At 34.9% G+C, this 22788-nt stretch overlaps 1 protein-coding gene across 1 annotated transcript in view; it reads right to left on the bottom strand.

The window, feature by feature from the left end:
- Positions 1 to 22788, bottom strand: part of LOC140151070 (uncharacterized) — a 531056-nt gene that overhangs the window by 272280 nt on the left and 235988 nt on the right. The window contains 1 exon segment of the mRNA XM_072173269.1: positions 19141 to 19208. Within this exon segment, the coding sequence (XP_072029370.1) occupies positions 19141 to 19208 (68 nt within the window).

Genomic DNA, 22788 nt, shown 5'->3' with positions numbered 1-22788 from the left:
AAGACTGCGTCTTGGGGATAACAACGCAAACCTAATACAAATAACATGTATTGAATTGTTTGATACAAAAATGTCAATATATGGAATTGAACAAGGAATAATAATAGCAATACTTGCATTTTATGTTCACTCTTTTATATGTGACTTGTTATATTGAAAATGCAAATTTAAGGCCAGTCGGGTGGCAGGAAATTTCTATTTTCCATATAGGTCTTGTAGCTCTTGAGTTAAGGTCAGTAATGTATAAAAATTAAGGTTTTGGGCATTTTACCCCTCTTGAGAATAATCATGCATATGGGGGTGGAAATAACACCCCTTACTTTCGGAGCCTTTATTTTCTCAATATTGGAGTACAAACACCACAAGGTCATACTCCCATCCGACTCACCTTAAATAATCTTAATCTCACAACTAGTATTGCCAACATGAAATACTTATTATTTGTCAAACATATAAATGCACTTCCCTCTCCTTTTTATTTCCCTTAGTGTCATCCTTTCTCTTTCCTCCTCTTTCATTTTGTTTCTTTCTCTCTCTTTTCCTCTCTTGAGTTCTGTCACAATGCCTTTTGTCTACACCCTCCCCGCACCAAATAAACACTTTTTGCTATATTCCAATAAAGAGCTCCTATAAGTTGGAGAAAATTGACAAAATGTATACTTTTTGGTGTTTCAAAATTCAGAAAGTCCTAAAAAGGCAATTTTTAGGGGGTTAAGGTCTACTTTTTACAAAACAAATTTTGCAAGTGTACTTTTCTTTCAAAAAAGATCCACTTTTTAGAAGTCCTGCACCCCCAAAATAATCCTGGGTACAGGCCTGACTACATCTTACACACTTATGTAAAACAGTCAACTATACCACATCCCAAAATGACAGTGCTGATATATCATTGAAGTATTTTAAGCATAATATAAATCTGCATAACCAACGAGCATCATCTACATTAAAATTAATAATTCTCAGAGTGTCAACCATAATCAATCATTCAATATGCATGTCCAATTATTAATCCAATTCTCATTTAGCAGGCACTTTGCCAAATTGCTTACAATTCTGTTAAAATATTTTTTGACATGAAATAAAAAGAATGAGCAATTTACATGGCAATTAATCATAATATATTTATTTTTGCACTATTTGAGAAAATTATCCAAGTGCTCTCAACCATATATTATTATCATTCAAATTTGAAAATTAAAGACATGGTTTAATGTTCGCCCTGAATCAGTACACCATTCACATGACCAATGTACACCGGTGATCAATGATTGATTAATGGTTACTGTTTTAACCCTAACTCTCAAAGAGTTTTTTTTTTTTGTCAAATGGAAGGGAAAGAAGGAAGAAATAAAGAGGAAAAATGAACAATGAAGTTATTTGTTTCCCCTGGGATTCGAACCAGAGACCCTTCAGGTGCCAAGCAGTAGGTCACCGACATGTAGCCGTGGGTGTTTCATTGGCCCGGACAATGAATCCGTGCGTATATGTGACTAAAGGTGATTGAGAACATTACGTATTCACTCCTCCACCCACCCACCCCCACCCAATATGGCTTCAAGAGAGCATTAAACGACATTTAAAATCCAAAAGTGCAAGAAAAGGAAAATAAATACAACAGCAGAAACCTGAAATGTGCAATAATCTAAAGTGGACCAGTTTTGTATCACCCTAAAATGGAATGTGTGAAGTGTTGTGTAGTAAACACAGAGAAAATTTTAGATAACGTTGTGAACATATAGAACCTCATAATAATTACATAAAATTTTCCTCAGATCTATGTAATATTTACCAAATTATGTAAAATTTTAATTAATTGGAGTAAAATTGATCAAAATTTGACATAATTTGGAAAATGTTACATAGATCTGAGGAAAATTTTACTCAATTATTATGATGTTCTATACTTACATAACATTATGTAAACATTTCTCTGTGTGATATGTACCAAGACATATTGGTAACTCTTACTATGTAACCTGCACATTTTTACCACCCTGGATAAGGGTGGCGAACATAATACACAGTACACATACATAACACATGGTAAAAAATTCTAATCATGGCAAAAATCCATCTCAGAAATATGAGCATATGACAAAATAGAAGAAATCTGATTTCTCTACGATAGATCATTTTTTGATCACCCTAGCTGAGCAGAGTACACAGTAGCGCACAGTAAAGACCACAGTAGCAAGGGAATTGGCAACATATCACGGCAAAAATCCATCTCAGAAATATGAGCCGAAAACAAGACAGTGACCTTTTATGGGACAATACAAGAGTGTTGCTGATGCTTCGGGCAAAAATCAAGAAAAATAATACTTTGTTTCACATTTCTCATCCTGCGTCAAGTAGCAATTCTCATTACAAATTTTATTTTTCCTCTTATTTCTTTCATCTCATGTAGCACCATTTTGGGTATGTTTCATGTAACAACTTTATGTAATGGTTGTCTGAATCAAATTATAACAGAAACAAGAAACTTATAGAAATGTATCATTCTAAGAAGTAACATAAAAGAGAGCATACATGCACAGGTGCGTGGTTTAATTTTGTTAAGCAATTTCCTTGTGTTTTCTTATGTACCATATTCGTCCGAGGATAGTCCCACGTTCAAGTATAGTCCCACCCCCCATTTCAAAATGCATTGAATTTGAATGCATTTTGAAATCATTAATAGAGTATGACAAATTATCAATTTTCATATTAAAAACACAAAACATCATGCAATTTTTTTAGGTCAACCATGAATGATCCTAGCATTTAGGTCTAGATCCAGGGACACTCCAAAACCCAAAAAAAAAACCTTAAAAAACAAAGATTTTTTTTTTTTTTTTGAAATTCAAGTATAATCCCACCCCCAATTTAGAAAAATTTTCACCTAAAAATGGGTGGGACTATACTCAGACGAATATGGTAATAAATTGTTGCGCAAGTGCAAGAAAGTCGTAAGAATTGCTGCCACATGTTAAATTTCAAAACTGCATTTCCAGAGAAATCCAAAAACTTGACAAATGTTTATCCAATTGCTATTAGTGTCAAAATGCTACAAATGTTCATTTGTGACAAGCAAAATTTTCTTTCATGACTGAACCTAGTACATACTCAATGACAAGAACACAAAACACCAAATGTGATGTGTACAAGAAAAATCAGTCCAAAGTCGGATCAAATCAAATTCATCAATTTTCTATTTCTAAAAGTAGGATATTGTTCACTTGATTTCACTGAAAATCCCATGTTTCTATCACCTATTGTTAGAAAGTTATTCAAAGTTTAGTCATAACAAAAACAAAGGAATTATATAACAAAATACTGACACATTTTCCCCCATATCGGTAAACTACAATTTCTGCCTTCCAACTGATTTTACGTTGATCACAAAACGTCAAATATTATCATCTTCTCATCTTTTCAAGCAATTAAATTTCAGGATTTTCTCAAAAGATTTGCTTTCCATTTACATTTGTCAATGGATAATCTTGTAATCCCTGGACTTCAACTTCCCATTTTCTCCCTACTGCCCCTGAGGGGCCAATCCTCATTTCATTTTCTTATACAAGTGTGTGGTCAACTGCAATATAAAAGACTGCAACTGTAACTGACCTCTAGCAAAATCTTTGGAACAGATACATCCTTATTTTAATTGAAAGTGGAATCAAAGAATAGGATAGTCTGTAAGGCGATCCTTCAATTCAAAATTGCATGCATTTGATATCTTTCTGTATACTAAATGTAAATCATATGCGTTACTTTGTTACAGCGGGCCGTGCAGCAGTACTACAACATCTGCAGCAGATATACCAGGCAGCAGGTTGTTGCAAAAAAGATTCTATATCTCATACTGGGCTATTCCAGTTGAAATCTATAAGCCCTATGGAAGACATGCCCTTAATATTCCACACAGGGAGTATGAATTTCAAAGAGGGTTATGAATGGTTGACTCCATTTGAAATCTACACCCCTGTGAGAGATTAAGGTCATGTCTTCCATAGGGGGCGTATGGATTTCATCTGGAATAGCTCATATACACTGACCTAAATTAATGCATGTCCAGCTTAAAAGGAGAAAAAACAATCAATTCATCAGACATTTTGATATATTTCTTTGTCCGTTAATACCGTTCTTCATTAATAATGCAGCACAGTATTAGTGTGTATGGACTCTTATAGAGGAGTTACATATGTCATCAGGTAGCCTAGCTATCGGCCTCATTTCCAGTGGCAAAAGTTCAATAGCCTGTATTCAACACTTGTTGTCCTCACAGTGTGGAGTATGACTTAAAGTATACAATAAAAAGCTAAAGAGAATGAAGACCTTAGTTTTATTTGCTTAATTTTGATCAACTTCATATATATGTTGCTGCAGACAATTTGTTAGGTACTTACAGCGGACATAATATTCCTATGTTAAAATCACATAAACATATATTTATGAACATCAAAAATTAAATTTGGTGATGAAAAAAGAAACCTACAGGTTCTATGACCTGTCTGGGGATTTAGTTTTTCTGTATGCATGTAAAACCAGTTATTTTTGTTGGCAAAAGTTGATTTATTTTAACTGAAAAAACACGAGCAAAGAGATTAAAAAATGTGCACATTTTAACAGATTTTAGTGATGTTAGGTCCATTTTAGACATTTGAAAAAGAACACAAAATGTCTGACTGACCGACCCTACTTAAAAAAGTCCCTGTAGAACCAGGCGGCGAATGGAAAAACCGCCCGGCCGTATGGCATTTTCCATATACTCGGTTAGTTTTGTGGGGTTCATTATCGAACCCCAACGGTTTTAACATGTATTTATATTATTTATCAACATAGGCCTATTTGTTTGTGATATTTTAAGCGTTTTAAAATTTCAAAATAATCCCATTCAATTACACGGTTGACGATGAAAATTTACTGAATTTAGAGAATGCAATGCGACCACCATCTGTGTAGAACGGGGTTTTATTTTTCTCATATCACCGTAAGTTGCATTTATTTTACTTGAAATGAACTTGTTTTAATGATATTTTCAGCACTCTAAAAAGCAGATAGGAAATGACGAACAAAATGTCAAGTTATACAAATTTAATGATTTATGCAAAATTAACAATAGTGGCTTTGTTTGAAGGCCAAGTGATCTATTTGCAGTAATTACTCAGAACAGAAGAGGTTTCAAGTGGGCTAATGCCCTGTTCAACAACTTGACCAAATGAAAAAAATATTGATTTTTCTTGATTCAATATTCAGCAAAATAATGGAAGTTTTCACAAAAAATAAATAAATAAATTGATGTGGGTGCTGACGGCAAATATGTAATTCATTACCATCGGGCTAATGCACGTAAGTCTTACATTAATAACTTATGAAAGCTTGATGTGAACCAGTGACTGTATCTGTATTTTTGATCATGGGAATACTTAAATAATTTATTAATGTTTAAATTTAATGCATGCAAAAACATGACATGCAATACTAGTTTATACAACTGATGTGAAACTATAAAATCAAGTGTAGTTTTTTTACATGCACCAATAATACAGCTAATCCTAATAAAGAACTCATTTCAGTTTTGATATTTTTAAAGTTTGTTTCAATAACTAAAATTTATACTTTTGCAAGCCATTGTAAAGAATAGATTTCAGTAAATGACATGTTTAAAAAGTCATGGAGTTGAATTGTATGCATAGTGAAATGTAATAAATAATTAATTCTACTGCAGCTTTTAGCAGCATGATAAGTTGTACTCTATACCAACCTGTTTCAGCTTTTACAAAAGCTCTGCTTTTTACAATGCAATTTGGATTACAATTTCTATAAATCTGCTGAAACAATGTACACTTTGATTTTAAATATTTTAATATTTAACTTCTTTTCAGTAATAAATTGTACTTAAAAGTACAATTTATTACTGAAAAGAAGTTCCTATGCTAAAAATTTGTTTCAAAGCATTGATCACAAATGGAACTTTATAAATTTCCTTACATTAACCAATACAAAAAAAGGCTCTGTGATATTTTCACAGAGTTCTGTGATATTTTCACAGAGCTGCTTGGAACGTGAAACTATGTGCATGAAGCGTGAAAATGTCCATTTTTATAGTAATAGATTCTGATTCTGATGAATTAGAAGAAAAACTAAATTACAACAATCAAACCCAAAGAATAGGAAACCTGCTGCTATTAAGTGTCTCAAATTAGTTTTACAAAGCACATTATAAAATATTTAAATACGCTATAAACTGTACAATTTCTATGAGGAAAATTTGAAAATCTGAGTCGAGCCATTTCATTTTTGAAAAGTCTAGTCTTGAGTCACGCTTGTTACAAGGATGGTATTAAATAACACAAAATAAGTAAGTAAAACAAAACAAGCAGGAATCCAAAAAATCTAAATAGTAATTAAAATCAACTATACAAACAAACTCTTCTCATCAGAATAATTTTAGAATCTACCTTAAATATTGTGCCGATCAAGCCACTCCAACAAGCAACTGCTAATTTTACAGTGATGTTGATGACGCCCTCTATAGTTTACATTTGCCCAAGCATATAAGTTCTGCGAGCAGCTGCAATGGTACAAATGGGCTATTCCATCTGAAATTCACATCCCCCTCTATAAAAGACTTGACCTTAATCTTTCACACAGAGAGTATGTATTTCAAATTGAGTTACCTGTATGGGTGACTCCATTTGTAGTCTACACCCCTGTTTGAATGATTGAGGCCATGTCTTCCATAGGGGGTGATGGATTTCAAATGGAATAGCCACATTGAATGCAACCTGTAACAGCCTGTTGCTGCCACATAATAACTGTTGTCTGAAATCTCCAGTTTCTCAATAATATCGACTGCTCAGTGCCAGAAGTGGGTAAGTGCAATAGTTGCCATGTGTAGATGAGTATAATATACTGTGTGTTAATTGACAAATGTTCAAAAGGTAGTTATTGCACTTACCCACTTCTGGCACTGAGCATACCAAGTACCATCCAACAGCTAACATTATAATGATGTGAACATAAGACGGAATTTGGGCATGTTGCCTATGGGGGTCTACGCTAAGTAAGGGGTGCAATTGCGAACTTAAAAATAGTATGTGCACAAAAGAGACTTTGCATGCAAGATGAGCGTATCATCTGGTCTGAACGCTGTACTGGCATCAGCTGAATTCAAGTAAACTGATGGGGGAGGGGGGTCTTCAGAACAGAAAAACTAACTTGACATGGGGATTACTCCCTGGGAGAACATGTTGGGCCCATCTACATCTATCAGTACTATAAAGATACATCATACATTGTCTTGTGTAAGTGACCAATTCTCCTCCAACATCGGTCATGAGCTATGTATACATGTATGTATCTCCACTGCACAATTTTAAAAATCTTTACAAAATCCCTTATTTTGATACATATATAATTATATATATCCTCTTTATAGGGATGTGTCCAGAAGCTTTCAACAATGAGGAGTCCACCTGGGAGGCCGAGTGGCTATCCAAAATAAGGCTGATTTTGCACAATTTTACAAAAAACCTCACACAGATTTCAGCCCCAGGAGCTACCCCCTGGGCACATCTCTGCTTTAATTGTACTTCCCATCACTTATTTAACTGGTTGGTTACAGATATGAGTCTTTAAAGATTGTCGTTTAATCTATCTTTGCCCTTTTTCAAATCTGAGAAAGTGCCCCATTTGTACCAAAACAACATCATAAGATGAGCCCAGATCACAGCAGCTGAAAGGAGTATCCCATCATGCATTGCAGTATATCTGCATGCCCCATAGCAAATGTATACAAAATATAAACAAGAGCCACTTAGATATTGAGAGCTATGGATAGTTTCACAATACTTCAAGGGTCATATTTTTGCAAACAAAAATCTAAGCTTCCCTGATTTAAGCGAGTTATTTAAAGTTGAAGTGAGGGATTTTGTGTACATTTTCTATGGCAAATTCAGTTTTATTATGGCACCGAAAGCATAATGGGATACTCCCTTCAGCTGCTGTGAGATGAGCCATACTTTTATTAACATGCTATCCCTTCTGACAATACGTTGTAATACTCTTAAAAGCTTTCTGACCAGATCACTGTACCTCATTGTGCAAACATGTTTGCCATCCAACTGTTAACATCTTGTAAGGCAGAATCAGGTCGGAGGAAACAAATGATAGCCATGTCACCATGGTGATTGTATGTTTTGTATAGCAACCATCTCTAGGGAGTATATCATCACCTCAAAGAGGAAACTAGGGCCAAACATGCTGATTTTGACCTGGAGAGTCACTACTCTTAATCAGTGGCATAGCCAACACTATTCTATAAAATGGGCAAGGGGGGGGGGCAGGCCAACTTCTTACATATCAGGGCAGCCAGCATCCCACAGGAGGGGGCTCACAAGCCCTCTTTGCCCCCCTTGACTGTAGATTTCAAATGGAGTCACCCATTTCAGGCAACCCCATTTAAAATTCACACTTCTTGTGTGGAAGATTAAGGTCATATCTTTCACAGGTGTATGGACTTCAATTTGAATAGCCCATTTGTTAATCCCGCCCTTTTTAAATGCTTCCCATTTTTCGTTGAAATAACATACGCAAAACATGTATGCGTCATATACAAAATGTTTATCTCAAACAATCTACAATCTTTATTAGAAACATATCGATCTATTGGTGCTCATAAGGGATTGCAGTACTGAAACTACACGTTTAGAAGTAGTTTTACCTTAACCCGATGAGAACTACCTACCAATTGGTCAAAATGAATATTGTATTCAATTTTGAACCAATCAAGGAGGGTATTAATAAGATCATCTGCAAATGCAAGTTTGACCATAAATAGTTTAAAGCCTAATCATAATTAGCAATTGAAATAAGCATTTCAAGTTAATAACCAATCAGAAATGCTGTTAGATAACCAGTAGTATCCAGGGAGTTTTTGGGTTTGTTGCGAATTTGTGATGTTATTAATGTTAAAAATATTGTCACAATTTGGGTTTGTTGCAAATTTGTGATGTTATTAATGTTAAAAATATTGTCTGATAGTTTCAGACGGAATATAACTGCATGGCATCTTGTATATTTTAGACATTATCTTCGCTTAGGAATGTCCGATTTTATTGGGGAAATGGCGTTATAGAGCAAATTATCTCTATATTTAAGATATGTAAAAACCTCAAAATTTATAACCTGCCCAAAAGTGTCTGATTTTGACATGACACGTCACAAATGTCCGAAGTGAAAGAAACAATAGTCTTGAGACAAACAAGTAGCTTAAAAGGGTTCATAAGTTATTTTGTATTAGATAACTTTGCACACATAACTTTTTCCATCCAAGTGAAACTTTTAAGCTGTAATATTTTTTTATTTGTTAATACATAAACACATACATAAATGTCCAATGTGAAAGAAACAACGGTCTTTAAAAAATGATTAAATCCTCTTGATACTCGCTTCTATCCCTGCACCTTCCTGTCAACATCCAACACCATTCACTCACCTATTTAATACTTCCTGAGCCATTGTGTAAATGCTAATATTCTCTTTTTGATCGAATTAAAACAATTTCAGATTTCCTATGAAAATCATCTATAATCATAATTTCAGAGAATTAAGTAATACAGGTATAATAAATTCATTAATATATATATATATATATAGATAGATAGATATAACCCCTTTTCCCACTGCATTTTTGCATTATAAGAACTCCCTGGTGAGGAAGCCCAAATAGGTATTTGTTTTTGCGGTAAACCATGAGATCACATCCGTACCATTGTCAACCATTCTACAGGGGATTACTAAACCACTCAAACAGAATTGAGCCTAAGCCATTGAAAATGAGGAAGTTTTTCACAACATCTTATTTTCTCCACTTTAAGAAGAAAATCCACACGTCTATGTGTTCTAACATGCAGCAAGTAATTAATTCCCAGGGCTTAAAAATAAGTGAAAATGAATCTAAGCCACTGGCATGATGTATAATACATAGAGTTAAAGTGAAAAAGCTACAATTGTGGATTGGAGATAAGAGAGAGTAGCTTTCTATACTGTTCTATTAAAACAATAAGCAGGTAACACTACACTATCTGTAAGATAGCATGTACACATACCCGAGTGCAATACAAATGAATCTCTAAGCAGTGAAAACTTTTAATTGACCCTAACCAACCAAACATCGAAAAACCTCAATTCACAAAGCATATGCATGTGCAGGTATCCCACATGATTCAATTGCAAATAGTCATATGGGCACAGAAAGCTTGGCCCAGCCATGGTAGACCCTCATGGCAAGGTAGGCCTGGGCTTGTGTCTGGCAGCCGAGGGGATGGGTGGTTCAAAACTGCACCTGAGAAACAAAGTTTTCTGTTCTTCTTTCTTTCTTCCTTCCTTCCCCCATGCCAAAAACCACCTGGGGTGTTTGGGTTCAGCAAAGAACAAGTAGATTTTTAAAAATACCCCTTTTCGGGGGGGGGGGTCTTATTCCCCAGCCAGGCATGCATGTATCTGGTTTAAGATATCAAAAAACAGCAGAAATGGGAGGAGAGTGTACATGCTTTGCACTTAAGTTACAGCAAAAAGGCAGCTAAACCACACCCAAAATGCCAAAGAAAAAAAGGCAGCTGAACCACACTCAAAATCCCAAAGAAAAAAGTTAAAATTAAGGTCAAATTCAATGTGGAATAGTGCTCAAAAAAAATTGGGCAATGCACTCACCCAATTCCATGCACTGAATGGTCCACTTTGTGTGTTGTGTGTGAATGCACATTCAAATGCACCCCAACAGGTCCCAATTTTGGTAGAAAAAATTATGCAAGGTGAATATGTGTATGCTTACATTTGACTTCAAGGGAAATTCACATGCAAAGAGAGTCAAACTACATAATGGATAACAATTTTGAAAGTAACGTTAGAAAGTTATACCTTTTATGATATGTATGTCTTCTAAGCAGAAAATACTCTCTCACATTGTGAATAATTAATTTGTTACATTATGAGGTTTTACCCTACAAAACTGATCCCTTCTATTGATCTCAAATACACCTTACGTCCATAATTTATTAGTCTTTGGAAAGATATCTTAAAGTACATCTCTAGCGGCCCATGTACCAATTGGTCAAAATGAATATTGTATTCAATTTTGAACCAATCAAGGAAGTATTAATAAGATCATCTGCAAATGCAAGTTTGACCATAAATAGTTTAAAGCCTAATCATAATTAGCAATTGAAATAAGCATTTCAAGTTAATAACCAATCAGAAATGCTGTTAGATAACCAGTAGTATCCAGGGAGTTTTTGGGTTTGTTGCGAATTTGTGATGTTATTAATGTTAAAAATATTGTCACAATTTGGGTTTGTTGCAAATTTGTGATGTTATTAATGTTAAAAATATTGTCTGATAGTTTCAGACCGGAATATAACTGCATGGCATCTTGTATATTTTTAGACATTATCTTCGCTTAGGAATGTCCGATTTTATTGGGGGAAATGGCGTTATAGAGCAAATTATCTCTATATTTAAGATATGTAAAAACCTCAAAATTTATAACCTGCCCAAAAGTGTCTGATTTTGACATGACACGTCACAAATGTCCGAAGTGAAAGAAACAATAGTCTTGAGACAAACAAGTAGCTTAAAAGGGTTCATAAGTTATTTTGTATTAGATAACTTTGCACACATAACTTTTTCCATCCAAGTGAAACTTTTAAGCTGTAATATTTTTTTATTTGTTAATACATAAACACATACATAAATGTCCAATGTGAAAGAAACAACGGTCTTTAAAAATGATTAAATCCTCTTGATACTCGCTTCTATCCCTGCACCTTCCTGTCAACATCCAACACCATTCACTCACCTATTTAATACTTCCTGAGCCATTGTGTAAATGCTAATATTCTCTTTTGATCAATTAAAACAATTTCAGATTTCCTATGAAAATCATCTATAATCATAATTTCAGAGAATTAAGTAATACAGGTATAATAAATTCATTAATATATATATATATATATAGATAGATAGATATAACCCCTTTTCCACTGCATTTTTGCATTATAAGAACTCCCTGGTGAGGAAGCCCAAATAGGTATTTGTTTTTGCGGTAAACCATGAGATCACATCCGTACCATTGTCAACCATTCTACAGGGGATTACTAAACCACTCAAACAGAATTGAGCCTAAGCCATTGAAAATGAGGAAGTTTTTCACAACATCTTATTTTCTCCACTTTAAGAAGAAAATCCACACGTCTATGTGTTCTAACATGCAGCAAGTAATTAATTCCCAGGGCTTAAAAATAAGTGAAAATGAATCTAAGCCACTGGCATGATGTATAATACATAGAGTTAAAGTGAAAAAGCTACAATTGTGGATTGGAGATAAAGAGAGTAGCTTTCTATACTGTTCTATTAAAACAATAAGCAGGTAACACTACACTATCTGTAAGATAGCATGTACACATACCGAGTGCAATACAAATGAATCTCTAAGCAGTGAAAACTTTTAATTGACCCTAACCAACCAAACATCGAAAAACCTCAATTCACAAAGCATATGCATGTGCAGGTATCCCACATGATTCAATTGCAAATAGTCATATGGGCACAGAAAGCTTGGCCCAGCCATGGTAGACCCTCATGGCAAGGTAGGCCTGGGCTTGTGTCTGGCAGCCGAGGGGTGGGTGGTTCAAAACTGCACCTGAGAAACAAAGTTTTCTGTTCTTCTTTCTTTCTTCCTTCCTTCCCCCATGCCAAAAACCACCTGGGGTGTTTGGGTTCAGCTAAGCACCAGTAGATTTTTATAAATACCCCTGTTCGGGGGGGGGGTCTTTTTCCCCAGCCAGGCATGCATGTATCTGGTTTAAGATATCAAAAAACAGCAGAAATGGGAGGAGAGTGTACATGCTTTGCACTTAAGTTACAGCAAAAAGGCAGCTAAACCACACCCAAAATGCCAAAGAAAAAAAGGCAGCTGAACCACACTCAAAATCCCAAAGAAAAAAGTTAAAATTAAGGTCAAATTCAATGTGGAATAGTGCTCAAAAAAAAATTGGGCAATGCACTCACCCAATTCCATGCACTGAATGGTCCACTTTGTGTGTTGTGTGTGAATGCACATTCAAATGCACCCCAACAGGTCCCAATTTTGGTAGAAAAAATTATGCAAGGTGAATATGTGTATGCTTACATTTGACTTCAAGGGAAATTCACATGCAAAGAGAGTCAAACTACATAATGGATAACAATTTTGAAGTAACGTTAGAAAGTTATACCTTTTATGATATGTATGTCTTCTAAGCAGAAAATACTCTCTCACATTGTGAATAATTAATTTGTTACATTATGAGGTTTTACCCTACAAAACTGATCCCTTCTATTGATCTCAAATACACCTTACGTCCATAATTTATTAGTCTTTGGAAAGATATCTTAAAGTACATCTCTAGCGGCCCATGAGGCCGGCTACCTGATCCTCACCGAGATTAATGCTATGCGTGCTAGCCATAGTAGGCTTCGGTATTAAAGTCCACGTTTTGAGATATTTTCTCAAAATATGAAGAGCTATCTTAAGAACCACTGAACCAATACTAGGCTTGTTTGTACTCATTTCAATGCATTTTTCATGCTGATACCAAATATGGTCATGAAAATGTACAATTTTGAAATATGTGAATTTAAAAAAAATTGGAACTTGTCTGCAGTCGACACACTCATGGAGAGTGTAAATAATACAAAGTCCCTTCAAGATTGCATTATATCGACAATGCGGCAATGTATCTACTGTAGAAAATCCTTAACGTTGCTTGTACAAAACAGCCTCCATGACTCCCATGTCAGCCAATAGAAATAAATATTCTATGTCAATGTAAGATTGTGTTTAAAGCACTTCCTAGATCTCCTAATGCATGACCAAAGTTCCCTTAGTTTGTGCTTGCTAGACTGTATACAAGTCTTTTTTTCTCCACTTTTCAAACAAAAATTTGACTATGTTCTCATAATTATATCCTTTAAAAGCAATAAAGGCCTATTGCAAGAATGGATCAAGAGTGATGTTTTTCCTTGTGCACAGTTCTTACATTATACTTCACAGTGAGGGCACTGTCAAACCATCATGTACAAATTGTATCAAATGATTGGTACCCGTCAGTTTCCAATGATTATGGAGAAGGCTATCACATCAAAATGTAACATTATAAGCTATCCCAGGAAGCTATGTATAGATGAATGTTATAAAAGGTCATAAAACTCAATCCCAGGCAGTTCAAGAGGATCCAATGTTGCATATTGAACAAGCACGCTCATCAATAAACAGCAAAAACAGATGGTTACCAATCATTTTGATACACCCTGTATACAAGAAGCCTTCCAAATTCCTCCAGATGTAGTCCTACAGATTCACGTTAACCATCACCAGTGGCGGTGCCAGAAATTTTTTTGCCACTCCACACCAAGAAAAATACTCCTGGTGCAGCCACTGGACATCCATCCATCCTGTCCCTATTAGGCCAAAAATAAAAAGACGGTTTGCTTGCCCTCAACCGACCGGCCCTATAAATTTTGGAAATCAGAAATTTTTTTTTCTATTTACTGTACAAAAGAATACTGACCCTATTTTTGGAAATTCCTGCAAGTTTTTTTTTTCAAATTGTTGCATTCTGAAGATGTAAAAAAATGTATTTTAGAACTTGTGTTCAACATTTTAGTTGTTTTGTAATGTTAGTTGATTCATTTTGATACCAAAATTGTCTGATTTTTCATATTTTGAGCGTTTATTAATACAAACAGTGAGTTTGCTAGTAATAAAAAAAAAAAAAAAAAAATCCCGACCGACCGACCGAATTTTGAAAATTCATTTGAGGGCAAGCAAACATTTTTTTTATTGGCCTTAAATACAGGTGCAAGAGAACCACATACACCTTTTTCACATTGCTTCGCACATACACTATTAAGCAAATCAGTCCTAGGTGGCAAAGACTTGAACACAGGTTAATAACCAGGGCGTGGGGTCGTACACCTTCTATCGGTGCTTGACCTCCGCATAGATACAAATTAGACACAGTCGCTAGTGCATTAAGTGTTTTTGTTAGTGCCTGATATTGGCTTCCTTGGTCAACTATGAAATCAGAACAAGCTTCAATTGGTTCGCTTTCAAAACCTGTACTATTACAGTTTGTTTCACAAGAAATCAAGATGTACATAGACAGTATAGGAGCAACATAGAAACAGTTTGTAGTACTAAGTGCCGTTTTTGTTGATTCCATATATGCTGCTCTAATTCACCAGAACAGGTCTTCATTTGACAAACATTGGGCTATTCCATGTAAAACCCTGTGGAAGATTTTGGAAATATCTGCCACAAGAGGAGTATGAATTTGAAAAGGAATGTGCACATTTAATAGGCAGCTCCATTTGAATTTCATATTCATACAAATTCTCGTGTAGACAGCTCGTTAACAGTTCGCAGTGCTGTGTCTCGGTACTTTGTACTTCAGAGCAGACTGACTGTAGTTTGGAGTGTGGCCTTGAATGGATCTGAGATGTGGACACTGCAGAAAGAAAATGCAATGACACTGGAAGTATTTGAAATGTGATGGGCATGGAGAATGGAAAATGTGTTAGAAAAGACAAAAAGAGAATTAAGGAGGTATTAAACAATGTGGGAAGAGAGGTCAATAATAAGTACCATCAGGAGTAGAAAGAAGGAGTGGACTGGTCACACAGTGTGGACTATCAGACTTTAAAAAGAGATATATGATAGAAGGGAGTGTGTATTAAAAGGAGATATTAAGAGGAAGAAGCAATATAGGGTTTGAGTCCTCTAAGATCTGGAGAAAGGCGCTTTATTAATCCAAAATTTATTTATTTTATTTATATAGGAATGCTTGATGCACTAACTAAAGTACAAGATGGTCCTACATGTATGTGGAGCTAAAGCGAAGAACTGAAGAGAGGAGAATGTCATACACACTAAAAACTACGGGGTTATATTTTCCGTGGTCATTTTGAATTGACCACGTTTGGGGTTGTTTTGACCCTTCAAGGGGGTTGTACTGTTTTAATTTGACCACATTCACGAGGCCATTTTAGCCACGACGAACGTGGTCAAAAACTTAGTGGTCATTTTGCCGATACCGTCGCGCATTGATATCAGTTTCAATCTTCCGCTTTGAAAATCTCAATTCATAAATGAGTTTAAACATGAGCTGCAATTAATGTTTGTTGATTAATAAATAAAACTAATTTTTTGACCGAAGTTACCCAATTTGTCAACTTTATAATGACTTGCATTTGAACTATTTGCACACACGGTGTGCATCGGCTCAAATGGTCACATCAGCGCCATATTTGTTCTGATTGTGCAGCTCAGCGGATTGTCGTGTGTGCTTGTCTGCATGATGGAATATGAAAAGTTAGTTGAAAAGTGAGACTGCAAGGATGCATAGACCCTTGTCTATGCACGCAGATTCATTCAATTTCATGCTGTCGTGGCTGGTGTCTTGGCTGCAGTTGTTATAAGCTTATATCATGTAAGCTTATAATACGTGAACTGTCATAGGCGATGACTGACTGTGTGTGAGTGTGATACACAGGCGCATTTTGCAGTTTGCTGTTTATGTAATGCTTTCTCTGTGCAGAAACACACTTATGTCCTGGTGGGACCAGCATGACATAGGCCTACTAAAAAAATCCAAACAACCCCTAAATGTGGTTATTGAGTAACCCTATAAAACAACCCTTTCAAATGGGTCATTTCATTTGACCCCGAAATGAGGTCATTAAGTAACCCAATAAGGCAACCCTTTTGAAGGGGTCATTTCATTTGACCCGAAATGTGGTAATATTTTGACCCCAATGGGGTTACTATTTGACCCAAATACGTAGTCATTGCAATGACCCGACCAATGGGGTCAAAATGACCCCGTTAGTGGTATGGTGTTTAGTTGATAACTATGCTGGGGTCAAAAATGACCCCGTTTGGGTCATTTTTTGACCCCGTAGTTTTAAGTGTGTAGATGGAGGATGCGGACCTGCCTAGTCATGCTAATTAAGGCTTGCTAGTTGAGTAAATGAAAATAAATGATATGATATCTTACTAGTTGATCAAATGAAGGTATAAATTGTATGATATCTTGCAAGCTCATTAAATGAAGAGAAATTTGATAATATCTTGCTAGTTGATTAAATGAATCTTCAACCTGACCATTTTGACACCTTGTCCCATTGACCAACAAAACACCTGCAACAACATCTGTATATTTGTATAATTTGACAGTACATAAAGTCCACCCATTGATAGGTAGGATAGTATGAGGGAAGATACAGGAAATTTAAACCTGCTTTAGGCTGAATATCAATTGATATCTATCGATCAACATCAACATATTAAGTGGAGTCAAATATTTTGATAAAATAATAGTGTGTGTGGGCAAAAAGGTTTCTTTTTTTTTTATAGTTCATGAAGGTAATACAAATTTCCATGTATATGCCTATATTTGTTATGTTCAAATGGCTCAACTCAACTACCAAGAAGTTCAAAAGTCCACATCAAAATGTGCAAATCTATATTTGAAGTCCCATTCAGTGATCCCAGCGCAAGTGTAAAAAAAAAATCAAAATTGTTTATAAATTACTTATAAGTGAAAGATGAGTCATTCAAATTGTCATTTGGTATTTTTGAAATGGAAAATTTGGCCAAAAATGAAGAAAACAGCAGTACTGACGAAGTTGAAGCCCCATTCAAATACAAGTAGCTAAAATTCAGTAATATAAAAAGACACCAAAGAAAAAGATATTTTTGAGATGTCTTAAAACGTGATGCATAGTCAGAAAATCAAAAGGTTTCTTTCAGAAAATTCTGTTTTACTTGGAATACATAATATACTAAATGAGATTGACCACGACTTGGTCTCAAAAACATGATGCATAGTCAGAAAATCAAAAGGTTTCCTTCAGAAAATTCTGTTTTACTTGGAATACATATGAGATTGACCGCGACTTGGTCTCAAAAACAAGATGCCTGGTTAGAAATCAAAAGGTTTTTGCTGTTTTACGTGGAATACATATTATACTTAATGAGATATTGCTACTAGTACCTTTTGTTTTGATCAAAGTCAGGGGCTACTTTAACGTGCCTCCATGCTTAAAATATGTCTATACTTTTCAAGTTTCAACCCGACCAATGACTAGGAAATTAAGCTCCTTACAAAGTAAGACTGATGAAGTTTGTGGCAATCAATCAAACATTCATTTTGAGAAACACTGAATTCAAGCAAGTGTCTCCTTACAACACATCTGGCAATGCCCCAATTTTATTTCTTGCAGAGTTTGCAGAGTTTGTGTGTGTTTTTGTATTATAATTAAAAATTTTAAGCATAATACCGTTTGGTTAACTTGATATCAGTAAACCAGCTGTGTACTTTATCGAGCTGCAGCTAGGTATTAAAAAACATTTCTGATAAACATTTTACAGAGATTGAAATTTTATGACATTGTATACACCTGTGTGCATGTTTACTTTTATCGAGCTGTAAATTTTTAAGCATAATACCGTTTGGTTAACTCGTGTACACTTTAAATTCTTTCCCCGACCCCAACTTCCTACCCCCCTCCTGAGAATCTAATGATGCGTCCCTTAACATCAATTCAGGGACTTTTTGCAGCTACAAGAGCGCACACCCAATACATTCCACAAATAACCTTCGCAACCAGGATCAGGGTTACAACAAGACAATTAGCAGTAAGTTCCTTATTGGTAAATTACCAGGTAATTACCGATGTAAAATACTGGTAATTCGCCAATTTAGAACACTGATCGGAACTCTTTGGGTCTAATCACTTTGTTTAAGACAGAATTCACCAAATTAATCAAGTATAAATGATCTTGACTAGATTCTCCCACTTCATGATATTAGTGGGGATCATGTGTATGCATGCATGATACAACCCCGGGGTCGAACTTACCTCTCTCCCTACTCCAGTCACTGTGATAGTTACTCCTAGGGAGTGACTGACTCCTGTATCTGCTCCAAAAAATTAGGTGCTGGATAAACAATGACTTATGTCATCCTGACTTAGGTATTGGTACCCAGAGTGAGAACATCACTCTATGACTCTTAGTATCTGAACTGTGTATGTGTGGATGGCACAACTTACCTCTCTCCCGACTCCAGTTGCTGTGATAGTGACTCCCATCTCCTCCCGAAAATCCCGCTTGTAATGAGCTGTGTACAAATGACAAGAAAATCAAAAATGTTGTTTCATTAAAACTGTATCTCTCTAAATGCAAAAGTGAATTTCCACTCTTTCAAGGAGTTGAATGAAGGACAACCCGTTTTTTAGTGGAAACTACTCTAAAATGAAAGAAAGTACACTTTCTTTAGGCAATATTCACTCTTTTGAGAGTATACAGACTACTTTTTTCAATCCTTTTAGATCAAAAAAGGGGTTGTCCTCCATTTCACTCTCTCACTCTTTTTTCCACTCTTTCCACTTGGTGTACATTTAGAGAATATCCAATCCATATACAAGATATTTTGACTGTCACATTGCTTGATACTATTGAAAGAAAAGGCAAAATACATGCTGAGATACAAATAGACATTTTCAATAATATTCATACAAAAACTGGACTAATCAAACCATTCAAAACCAACAGAAAATACAGAGCCTAGACAAGATAAACATAAAATCTATGCCGAGATTTATTATGCATGTGTAAGTTACTACTAAATAGGCTATATCATACATTCAACATTTTTTTATCAATTCAGGTCAATTAATACTGCTGGTATATGAATGTAAGAGGCGAAGGTAAGCATCATGCCATAGATATTAGTGGTGTAGCGTGAGTTGGCAATTTTCCTATGAGGTTTTCTAATTTTTTATTTGATTGGGGGAGGCACATGTACCCCGTGTTCCTATGATGCTACGCCACTGATAGATATTGAACATTATGCAGTGTTTCCCCAAATCACACATTCTGTTATCATTCAGCCAAAACAGTATCAGTTTCTATACATTTTCATATTTAATAAATATACAAGCATTATTTCACTAGGCAGCAACTGAAATTAAAGGCAATTATTATTAGTGATTCGCTAAACCAGCAACTAATAATCAACAATCAGATTTGGCATTTTTGTAAAGAGTATGTGTGTGATATGACGGATAATTACATTTAAGGATAAAATGTGTCACATTTTTGTCAAGTATGATTTTGTGCGGTCAAGTTAGCACAGTTGATATGTCATCAGACTTCAGTGCAAGAGGTCTCAAGTTCGAGCCCTGGTGTGGTTGGAAAATGTTCTCAAGAAAATAATTGCGCTAACTTGAAATTCCCTTGTCAAGTAACCATGTTACATGGGGAGCTGATCCTGGTTGCAATGTTCCTGGTTGTAATGTGGGTAGACAAGGAGACTGCACCTATATTGAGCTGCATCCATGAATACTGATTAATAGTTTGTAAGGTGTGTCACAGGCCACAGTGGTCAGTGAAAATCTGTAAAGTGTGCAGAGGCCTGTGGGTTGCAACATGCAATATAAATTCCCAAATTGACTAATACTGCCCATAATTATATAACATTTAAAAACCAATTCAATCACATTTGTCATGGCCTTTGACTTTGTCATTTGATATACAAGCCAACTATTCATATAGAAACAATGCTTACAAAGTATTCACACTAAAGTTGCAGCAAGTACAAACTGATCAAGTAAAATTGAATCCTAACACTTTGGTCATCAATTGATGGTTGTGTTTGTCCATTCCTTGGTCCCAAATCTTAAATTACATTCATACATTCATGGTCAAAATACCTTGAAGTATTGCAAATCTCAAGATATGACTTTAGTAAAAATATTTCAATACATCACAGCAACATTTGATAAACTATAATGGAATCTCATGTTATAAAGTTATCTCAATCAGTGTTTGGTGTCCATTATTTAGGGAGCTGATCCTGGCTGTGATGGTTTATTATGGTAACTGTAGGGTGTGTGCTTCTTAGCTGCAAGTCCCTGGTTGCAGCTAAAGGTTTAATATGGTGTATCTTTGGCAAAGTAGTCAGTAAATTCCTGTAAAGTGTTTGTTCATTTAATCAGTTGCTCCATGCAGAGATGAGACACACTTGGGTCCTGATAGGACCAGGCTCATGCAAAATACTAAAACCAGACTAAAAAGCCCATATAAACATGCTGACCTATTCGGGTAAACTATCCTTTGTGTCGTAACTTAGTATTTTGGTGTTTATTCATCATGAAATCTGGAGAGAATTCGGCCATGTGAACATACACTTCACCTAACACAATAAATCTACACCCAAACCCAATCACTGTCCCCAATGTAACTATCAATGGTAAACAATGGGTCTCATTAACTAAACAATTTCCAATCTTAGAATTGATGATAATTATTTACATTTGATGCTTACTGTTGGAGTAAATAAAAGTCATGATTTGTTACTGGTCTAAAATAATCTTTGCTCGTCCAGTGGTTGGACTCTAATACGATAGTCAAATGGTGCTATTTTTTTAATTTGTTCCGATTTGACAACTCTGCCTGGATAACCCAAGAAAGCCACCTGTGCCTTATTTCTGTTGAGTCCATTAAAACACGCTACTCTTCTCAAAACTTGCTTGACAATCAGTGCAGGCATACCACACTAACTGCAAAAATAATGATTTTTGTCTTTTTAACCTTATTACCAAGTACATTATAAATTTCTCATGAAATTTATTATCTTATCCAAATTCTTCATTCAAAGAATAAATAAATACAACAAAATATAAAAAATATATAAAAATAAAAACAAAATACAAAATAAATAAATAATGAAATGAAATGAAATGAAATGAAATGAAATGAAATGAAATGAAATGAAATGAAATGAAATGAAATGAAATGAAATGAAATGAAATGAAATGAAATGAAATGAAGTGAAATGAAAATAAATGAAAAAAAATGAAAAAAAATCAAAAAAATGAGAATGAGAATGAGAATGCAAATGCAAATGCAAATGCAAATGCAAATGCAAATGAAAATGAAAATGAAAATGAAAATGAAAATAAAATAAATGAAATAAATGATGGTTATAAAATAATTGAATAACATTTCCCAAACATTTTCAAATGTTGCCTCAAAGCAACTCATGATATTTAAATGCAAACAAATCATTTCTTTCAAAACCCAAAAACCACATCAGTAAAATCCCCTGGCTAACATGATTGCTTATTATATTTTCAATAATATCATAAGAAGCAAAGATGTTTATTTAAATTAAAAACTGCATTCCTCATTCCATGAATTTATTTCACAAAATTTGGTAATACAAAACGCAAATTCTCCAAAGTTATACAAACTCATCTTAACCAAATATTATGCCATGCCTCGCATATTTAAAAACCTGAGAGATTTGAAGAACTATGCTGCATTTACCAGCAATATTCTACTCATGGCACATTAAAGCTATGTCTTCCCAACACATTTATTGTTGACTTTATATCATAATTATAATGTGTGAGTCATGACAGTAATTCTATAGAGACCCTACATATACAGCTATCATGCTGCCAATCGATTGCTGACGAACATGACGAAAAAAGTCTCATTTTCGCATATTTTCTTTTTCTCACTCTTGCAAGCTGAAATGCAACAAGGTCCTTCAAATATGGCTGCCCTATATTGAATTTATTGACTATATGAATTGATTTTTGAGCAAATTGTTTTAGGTTTATATATAATATATACAGACTGCAGATTTTGAAATGATGCTTCATTCTATCCAAAAGGGGACTTCCCTGTGA

The sequence above is a fragment of the Amphiura filiformis genome, chromosome 4 (genome assembly GCF_039555335.1).
Source record: "Amphiura filiformis chromosome 4, Afil_fr2py, whole genome shotgun sequence".
Taxonomy (NCBI): Eukaryota; Metazoa; Echinodermata; class Ophiuroidea; order Amphilepidida; family Amphiuridae; genus Amphiura; species Amphiura filiformis.
The sequence above is the reverse complement of the archived record's forward strand: the minus strand, read 5'-3'. Positions and strand labels throughout refer to the sequence as shown.